The sequence below is a fragment of the Mustela nigripes genome, chromosome 4 (genome assembly GCF_022355385.1).
Source record: "Mustela nigripes isolate SB6536 chromosome 4, MUSNIG.SB6536, whole genome shotgun sequence".
Classification (NCBI taxonomy): domain Eukaryota; kingdom Metazoa; phylum Chordata; class Mammalia; order Carnivora; family Mustelidae; genus Mustela; species Mustela nigripes.
The window spans coordinates 12,306,796-12,316,435 of record NC_081560.1 but is presented as its reverse complement, the minus strand read 5'-3'; the positions used below and the strand labels follow the sequence as shown (position 1 = coordinate 12,316,435).

Genomic DNA, 9,640 nt, shown 5'->3' with positions numbered 1-9,640 from the left:
GCCACTCAGGCGCCCCTTGAGGAATTTTTTTTGAATCTAACTTTGTGAAGTTTGGATCTTGACCAGGTTGCCATCTTAACAGACAGAGGGCATTAGGCTTTTCTTTACATTTTCTTCTGACATTCCTTTTACTCATATTTGCATTTCACAGGGTCAAGTGACAGAAAATGTATTTAGAAATATTCTGAGAGTAGGGTAGGGTGGGTGGGAGGTCTCACGGAGATTTGGATGCCATTCTGATGAGTTTAGAGTTTATTTTCAAGGCAATTGACAACCATTGAAAGTTTTAATATCCTATTATAGAAAGCAATTCTTTTAGGAAATGTGTTTTGAAAGTTGTATTAGTTTTCTATGGCTGCTATAAGAAATTACCACAAATACCTTAAATTGACACAAGTTTATTATGTTTACAGTACCATAGGTCAGAAGTTTGAAAAATTTCAATGGGCTAAAATCAAGGTGTTGTTCAGGTTGTGTTTCTTGTTGGGGAGAATCCATTTCCTTGCCCATTTTGGTTGTTTTCAGGATTCAGTTCCTTGCAATTATAGCACTAAAGTTCCCATTTCTTTGCTAGTTGGAAGCTGAGTTTCATTCTCAGTTTCTAGAGACTACTCACTACTCACATTTCTTTCCTTATAGTCCCCTTCTCCCATCTGCAAAAGCTGCAGTGACCAGTCAGATCCATCTCATGCTTTGAATCTCTGCTACCTCTTCTGTTGTCACATCTCTCTGGGCAAATACTGTTTTTCTCTTCTACTTTTAAGGGTCCAGGTGATTACATTGCTCCCACCCACATAATCCAGGATAATTTCCTTATCCCAAGGTGTATAAACATAATCATGGCTGTAAAGCTGCCTTTTTCATGTACAATAACATATTTATGGGTTCTGGGGACTAGGGTGTAGATATGTTTAGGGAACCATTATTCTGCCTAACACAAAAGTATAGATTGTATTTTAAACTTAGGAAATAGAAAATATAGTCCAAGGATAGTATGTGGTTCTTTCCTCATTCTACCACTGCGAGGAGATTACCCATCCTTGTCCCTTATTCCCCAATGTCTTGAATATCCAGAATTTCTTTATCATTTCCAGATTTGAGATACTTGGGAGTTCTCAGTTCTCAAGTTCTTTTTATTCTTTGTTTATTATTTTTTTAATTTATTTTTTACCTGGGTAGCTCAGTAGGTTGAACATTGGTTTTGAACCAACTGGTTGGTTCAGCCAATTGGTTGAACACTTTTTTTTTAAATTAACATATAATGTATTATTTGTTTCAGGGGTACAGGTCTGTGATTCATCAGTCTTATACAATATGCAGCACTCACCACTACACATACCCTTCCCAGTGTCCATCACCCAGCCACTCCATCCCACCCACCCCCCTCCAGTCCAGCAACCCTCAGTTTGTTTGCTGAGATTTAGAGTCTCCTATGGTTTGTCTCCCTCTCTGGTTTCTTCTCGTTTCAGTTCTCAAGTTCTTTACCAAAATTCTCAACCAGAGGACTGGTACCCCCTTTCTTGGCTTTTTTAATTACATGGTCTGTGGCTAAGCCCAATTTGCCCTTCCTTCACCTCCTCTCAGCCATATCTGCCTCTGGAATCTTCTACTGCTCTGAGGTTTTACTCTCTTTGGATCCAGATGAATTTTTCACCTGGTTCTGGAGCTGCAAAGCTTCCTGTTAGACTTGATTTATGGTTGTTGACCCTGTCCTGATGTTCTGTTTTTCACTTCTTACGTATTTACTAGCTCTTCTCCTGCAGCATACTGCAGTCAGTGCAGCAGTGAGAGAAAGCTTGGCCATTCTTACGAGATATTATTCCAGAACCCACAATCTTAGCCACAAGTGAAAGCTTCAGACTCTTTGAATAAGAGAAATAGCAGGAAAATAGAAGCCACAATCTGTTGTGATTCCATGGACCCCCCCTATAATTTTGGGGCCTAGAGCACGAGACTGAGAATCTGAATTTGGGGGTTCCATTCCAGTCTGTGATGTCTGTTGGCTTTAGACAATGTTAAGTACTCTTTTTATTCTCAACTTTCTCATTTGTAAGGTGGGGATGAAAGATAACCTCAAGGGTTTGTTATGAGCATTAAATGAGATAATGGATATAACCCTGGTATAGTGTGATAAGCGCTCATTTCATTTTTTGTTCTTGATTTTTCACATCATGGTGGGATATGGGCAGAGACACAACCAAGAAAAAATAGGCTAGTGGTGTGATGCATTTCCACTTGGAAATTTTATTTTGAGTTTGAGGGAAGTAGCGGCTTGTAGAGTTAATGACAAAGCCAGTGGGATGCAGAGGGAATAGTAGGGTGTCATTTTTCTTTAGTGACGCTCTCAATCCAGGATACATATTTGTGAACATTAGTGTAGATTCCAACATCTCCTCCCATGAAGTGTCCCACCTCGATCCCCTGGAGCTTGTTTTTGCAGATCACGGTAGCGACGGCCACCTCCTACCAGAGATAGTACAGAGAGAGAGAGAGAGACAGAGAGAGATGGTCAGATCTTGTCACAGGAGTCCTCTCATCCCCAACATGGATGAGCTCTGCCCAGGGGTAGCATGCTGGATCATGAAAACAGCCCCAGATCAGGGGACAGGAAGCTTTGGATCTAGATGAGTTCTAGCCTTGTTTCTTCTTGAGAAAGTCAGAGAAAAACCTCTCTAGAACTGTAACTCTCTAGAACTGTAAAATGAATCAAACCCCATTTTTCTCTGGACTGGTGAAGCCAGTTTCCATGGTGAAGTTTGAATTTTTTTTTAAAGCCCATTTTGACCTGCAACTATGAGAATAATAAATCTAGCAAAATGGAGGTTTTGCATGACACGCTTTAATGAATAAGGACATCTATAAGGAGGGCCCATTGCTGAAGGAACAATGGGAGCTTTGCTGCAGCCTTATCAAATTCTCAAAAAATTGTGAGAGGATGAGGGCATTCTAATTTTTTTAATGTCATGATTGGTTAACTAGATACATACAGGCAAATAAACTGAATATAGAGAAAAAGATTACCCCAAAAATTCGGCTGAAGACTTTCACAAATTTGACACATAAGGAGTTCCGGTGGCTTTTTCCTTGTTCGGTGTTCTGGCACTCTTTATCAGACATCACAGGGGCCTCCAGGTTCTGCCTTAAATCAGGGTGTCTGCCTGAGGGAAGACAGGACAGAAGAAGCCTTCCTGGTCGCCTTTATTCTGGAGCCCCTCCAACCACCACCCTCTATTTCCACTGGTGTTTTGTGTGTATGTCTGACGAAAAAAGGAATGAGAAAAGAGAATGATTTCATGCATGGTTATGAGAGTTAATCCAGAGGATTTAAAAATAGGCTTTATGTCGCTTTGAGAAACAGAGTTTCCTTTCTATTCTGTTTCCCGTCTTGGAGGAATAAGAGGTGACCTGACTCCCGTTCTCTGATGTTCCTCTACATGCAGAATGAACCATATGCAATGGAGGAGCCCAGCCCCTTCGGTGGCAGTTGTGCCTGACAGGAATGGTGTGGCTTCTGTGCAGAGTCAGATGGCCTGGTGGCTTCAACACCTGAAGCCTCAAGGAGGTAGTGGTGTGTCACCATCCTGGGAAGGGAGGGGCTTTGGACTTCGGGGTGGGTCTCTTTTTGCTAGACCACTCGTGGTCTCTTCCCATTCTCCTTTCCTCTCTTCCCAGCTGTGTGGACATGGTGCTCCTCTTCCGGGGTAACTAATGACTCTGATTTGCTGTGGGGGGGGTGGGGTGCACTCACCGTTGTTGTCTTGGCTCCAGTCCAAACCTGAGAGCAGACAGACGGTGCCTGGCCGGACATTGCTGGTGGCAAGGGGAAGGGGCTGGACTTTGTTGTTGAGTCTGGCAGGTTTCTCCAGCTTAATGAGCATGAGGTCATCCTGGGGGTTGCTGTGGCTGAAGTTCCAGTAGCGGATAATCTGGATGGGGTTAATTGCCTGTTCTGTGCCATCTCTGACTCTGATCCTGAAATTTCCCAGCAGCACTTTCAGGTTTCTGGAGGGAGAAGGGATTGGAAGTAACCAGTGTCAACCGTCACCACCATCACCATGATCACTGTCATCATTATCATTGTCGTCAAAGATGATACTGAATGTTACAATGTGTCAGGTACCGTATCAGTTGCTTTACCTGGAGTCTGGATTACCTCATTTACGACTCATCACAAAACTGGGAAGTGGATTCTATTTTTAATCCATTTTGCATGTGAAGCGATGGAGACATACAGTAGTAATTCACCTACGGTCACACGGTAAAGGGGGAGCCTTTAACCGCTGTGTTTTCATGCGGCATCCTTAATGTGGTAGTGTTTTCTGCCACCTTTGTGTGGCAGAAAAACATTACTTTCCCTCCACTCTGGCTCCAGCCTATCCAACTGGGCATTTCATTCTGGTGGACGTAAGAGAATGGGATGCTTGAGTGCTGGAGCTCTGTTTGCTTCATCAGATCCACTCACAAGCCTACTTCATCCTGTTCTCCACCTCTGGAAGGTGATATATGTAGATTAAATCGATGGCTTCTCTTGTCCTCTGGTCTCTGATTAGGTGTTGGTTGCTAGCCAGCAGCAGGCAGTGTTGGGAGGGAGAATGCGGGGGGAGCACTAGCCTCCCAGCTGCCTTCTCCCAGGGCGGTCACACGTGCTTCCTATGGAGCCGCCCCTCCACACGGTGCTTCCTCCCTTCCTCTCTCTCCTCCCCAGCCTTCCCCACTGCCCGTCTTGTACCATTCTCTCCTCTGGCCCCTTAATACCTTTCCAGTACTAATGCTAGGGGTACTGAACTATTCTCAATTTGTCTAATTCGAGTGCACCTTCAGTTAACCTGCTGGTCCCTTAACTCAGACACATTCATATTGTCACTAAGAAACTTGAAAAAACTGAGGAGGCATGCCCTGTGGGGCAGGTTTCCTCACTACTGACATTTGGGGCTGGGTGATTCCTGTGGGGGCTGGCCTGCGCACTCTAGGATGATCAGTGCCCTCCTGGCCAAGGCCTCTGTTTGCTAGATAGGTGCCAAGAACACAGCGCGTTCTCAGTGCATTGTGACAAACCGAAAATATCTTCAGACTTTGCCACATGCACCCTGGAAGGAAAAGTTGCCTCCCTTTGAGCACCACTGAGGTAGAATGAGGGGGGCTGCTTCAGGGGGTGGGGAGGGGGAGGGGTTGCCAGCACTCACGGTAAGTAGCAGTGAGCTGGGGCCAGCACCCAGTTGTTTTTGATGAGGACACCCACGCAGGGGTTGAAGTGAGACTTGAGGTATACCAGATACGGAGCATGGTCCTCTTTCTGCACAGATGAGTGAGCAGAGAAAACTGTCCCTGGGAAAGTAATCGGTATTCTTAATACATAGAACATTCTTAATAGGTAAGTCATGTCTTACCTGTCTTACTTGTCTTAAAATATGTGTTAATCAGCAGTTTCCTAGTTGGGCAGGGATATGAGCAATTTTATTTTATTTTAAAAATTTTAAATATTTTATTTATTTCTTTGACAGAGATCATAAGTGGGCAGAGAAGCAGTCAGAGAGAGATGGGGGGAAGCAGGCTCCCTGCCGAGCAGAGAGCCTGATGTGGGGCTCCATCCCAGGACCCTGAGATTATGACATGAGCTGAAGGCAGAAGCTTAACCCATTGAGCCACCCAGGCATCCCAATATGAGCAATTTAAAAGAAGTAATGAATTGGCCAGGAGATGTGAAAGTGTTTGACCCTCTTCTTCTAGTAAATATCACATACTATTTTACCTAATGTTTATAATAATAATTTTTGGTTTAATGTTGATACTGTTAAGAAAGTACAGTGGAAGAGGCTCTCTTTCACTGTAGGTAGGGACATGAATTAATTCTGTCTGTTTGAAAAACATTTAGAGCTAGACATGAAGAGTGTAAATAGTGCATCACCTATGACCTAATAATTCAAACCATAAGGATCCATTCCAAAAAAATATTCAAGTGTAGACAAAGATTATGAATGTGTGCTCATTTTAGGACTATTTATAATAGCTAAATATTAGAAATATTAATGTCCAATATAGTAACTTAAGGCACTGAAGTGGAAAAGTACATCAACATATGGAACGTTATATACATATTAAAATTATATTTATAAAGAATATTAAACAACAAAGGAAATACTGATAAACTTTCATTAAGTTAATAATATGAAACATGTGCATTAATCCAGTAACCCAATCATCTAAAAACAAGCAAAGGAAAACAAAAACCATTTAAATGCACAAGTAAATAAAATAAAGCCTCAGAATAAATTTAAAGTGTTAGCATGTGCTGCTGAGTGAGAGGTGGGATTATGAACAATGTTTCTTTTTTTCTACTTTTTAATATTTCCAAATTTTTAATGTGAACATATAACTTAAAAAAGTGAATTCTTAAAAAAAACACTTGAGACGGTAGGGAGGAAGCCTGTTTGTAGTGTCAGAAATCAAATACTATTCTTGTCTCAGCTGTCCTTGGTTCTTCCATAATCCTTCCCGAGCCATAGCCTATACTGCCCCACACGCTTTTTGATCACACAGAAATCCCAAGGGGGAAAAGCGTGGCATATTAATAAGGACAAGAGGCTCTCTGCTCTTGTTCTAAGTGCTTTACATGGATTTATTTAACATTTTCACAACATGTCTATAATACAGGTAGTAATATCCCCATTTCGACAAAAGAGACTGCGGCACAGATGGATTAAGTAATTTGTCCAAGCCCACACAGCGAATAGTGATGCAACACGGAGTGGTGGGGAATGCCTCACCAGCAAATTCTGGCATCAGAAGGACTTCTTGGAAGTCAGGGGGTGCAGGAGGTAGGGCCCTTGCATTTGATCTTGTTTCTACTTCTTCATTCCCTCATTCTGAGTCTCTTAGCTTTTGAAATAGGAGGAAATCAGACTTCGAAATGAGTTCTTTGTCCCTGTCACAAATGTGTCCCCCACATTTTGGAATCACCGCAGGGAACACTCATTGTTGAGCAGTCTCCTAGGCAAGTGGGGACCATCGCCCACTCTGTGGCTTAGCACTGGAGCAGTGGGCTCAGCGTCCTGCGAGACTTTGCGGGGGTCTCAGAAGGGAGATGCCTAGTTCTGTCCGTGACTGGTTTTCTTAGGCTCTTCTTTTGTACCCTCCACACAGCCCAATCTGCCTTACTCCAGTTACTCCACTTACATTAACCTGTGCCTTATAGGATGGAGTAGGTGGTCATGGATACATACCAGCAAGGACACCCAAATAGAAGATAAATTTCATAGCAGTCCAGATCTTTCCCTGTGAGGTGCAGAAAATCAGCAGAGTATGAAGCTCTCAGGACAGTGTTCTCCTCAGGAATGCCTAGTAGAATCAGTGGATATGGCTAGGTAAGGGGACATGAAATGGGTTGGGAAAACAGCTCTGGGCATAAAGAGGCGGGTGGAAGAGGGCTCCAGGTACACAATGAAGATGGGCTTCTGCTCGAGGGAAGATGGACTGTTCCTCTCTTGGGTCTTTCAGGGAAGGAAAAAATTTTAAAAAGCCCAGTTCCTTAGACTTCCAGATCCAGGTCCCTCTACCTGCTGTCCCTAAAAGCCCATCCGCCTCAAATCAGCTGTCTGTGGGGAAGGGAGCTCTAGGCTCAGGGCTTATCTTCCACATGGAGTTTCTGAGGTCAGGGCTGTGAGGGACAAGATTCGCCACCTTAGCTCAGGCGGTGTCCCCAGGTTTGCTCTGAAACACCTAATACTTATCCCTTTCCTCAGCCCCTCCCATCTTTATTACACTTTTTTTCCTCTTTCCCTGTGATCACTGTTTGTTTCATCACTCCGCCATCATCACCAGCTTGGTCTGTGATCCTGGTCCCCAGCTCGGAGCTAAGGACATGTGGGAATGAAAAGCACTCATAGAGCAGTTAGTTTGACAGCTGGGGCATGGTCTGTATTCTAGGTTATATTAAATTGAGGACCTACTGTATATTGGTGACAATTCAGAAGGCAGGTCCTGTCAGTGCTTTTTACCTAATGAAAAGATTTCTCAGCCAATAATAAACTGCTAGGGTCATCTTTGGAGAATTCAGAGCATGCTCTAACAAGAACACTTTCAGTAATAGCTCTCAAATCCCAGGCTCTGAGCTAAATTCTTTATAGACACTGGCAGTGGTGATTTCATATCAGGGCAGTCTGAGATGTAAAATTAATTATTCTTTGTATCACTCTAGCCCTTCAAAGTCTCATAAGCTCATAATCTCATGCCAATGGGACAATAAGCCTACAAAGAGGAAACAAGGCTGGTACCATTTTTTTTTTCTTGTTCTGTAGATAACAGAACTAAAACAGAATTTACACCAGTATCTCAAAATCACACATGATTAGAAAGACTAGAAATAGAATCTAGGTCTTATTATTGGAGACACATAGCTTTTCAACTGCATTCTCCAGGCTTCAGCTAATCAACTGGCATTCCTACATCTTGAAAAAGATACATTTCCTCACACAAATTCCCTGAGGTGTAAAATGAAAAAGAGACATGGCACATACTTTCCTGACCCTCACAGTGGACACAGAGGTCCACTGGGGAATAGGGCTGGTTTGTGAAATGTGCTTGAGGTTCAAAGACAGGATGGATCTGTGCAAAGTTTTCTGTGGGGAGGGTAGGATTAGTTAACAGAGTTGAAATTTGAGAGAGGTTGTTGGGCCTAGATTTTTTTGGAAAGCTTACGGGCCAGGAGGGGAGTTTGAGGCCTTTCCAAAGACAACAGATTTTCTGGAGGAGGCTGGTACTGGGGACTGCTACCTGTCTATGAGTTTCAAATCAGTATCTCTAGCTCAGACCTCCTGTCCCACATATAGAACTGCCTCCTTGAAACCATTTTTTTTTTTTTTGCATCTGCTTGAGGTTCCTGAAATTTTGCATGTCAGAATTTTATCCTTTCTTCCTCTAGCTTTTCAAATGCATTCTTTGCCTGTTTTTCTAATTGTAGGAGATTACCTACCATTTGTTTGATTTCTCCCTTTTTCTCACCACTCAACCTTAAACAGTTCTACTCCCAGAAGTCTCTTAAATCCATCCTTATCTTTTCATTCTCACAGCTGTCATCCTAATGCAGGCCATAATCTTGTCACGCTTGAACTAATATGTGTGCCCATCTGGTGTTGCTCAACTTGAGATTCTCCTTTTTATTTAGAATTGGGTTTTTTTTTCCCCTTTAGAATGCATATGAAATCATGTCAGTCTCCTTTTAAAAACTCTTCAGTAGTTCCCTGTTGTCTGTAGAGTAAACCCCTAGCATGCTTTAATGGCCTCCCTTGAACCTCTTCCATCTTGTCCTCATAACCCTCTTTCCTTAGCTTCTTTCCCCCACGCTGCCCCTGCCCCCCTGCCCCACATAATTTTTACAGGCTAGCAAACTACTTTCAAGTGTGGGATTTCTTGTTTCAATATGAATACCTTTTTATATTATTTTAGCTATTGAGTGCTTCTTGTAGTTTACCAATCCTATTTATTTTTTTCTTAAAGATTTATTTATTTAAGAGAAAGAAAGAGAGAGAAAAAGAGAGAGCAGGGGGAGGGATAGAGATAGAGAGAGAGAGAGAGAGGACCCTTAAGCAGACTCCCCTGCTGTACAAGGAGCCCATCTCAGGGCTGGCTTCCATGACTCTGAGAC

At 42.9% G+C, this 9,640-nt stretch overlaps 1 protein-coding gene across 1 annotated transcript; it reads right to left on the bottom strand.

Annotated features, from left to right (window-relative positions):
- Window positions 1-2,297: 2,297 nt before the first annotated feature.
- On the bottom strand, window positions 2,298-7,254 carry PRSS37 (serine protease 37). Its single transcript, XM_059395594.1, has 5 exons — window positions 7,221-7,254; window positions 5,184-5,325; window positions 3,749-4,002; window positions 3,022-3,158; window positions 2,298-2,463 (listed from the first exon to the last, which is right to left on the bottom strand). Exons 1-5 carry the CDS (start codon window positions 7,252-7,254, stop codon window positions 2,323-2,325), a joined length of 708 nt encoding a protein of 235 aa, XP_059251577.1. The 3' UTR covers window positions 2,298-2,322.
- Window positions 7,255-9,640: the final 2,386 nt, after the last annotated feature.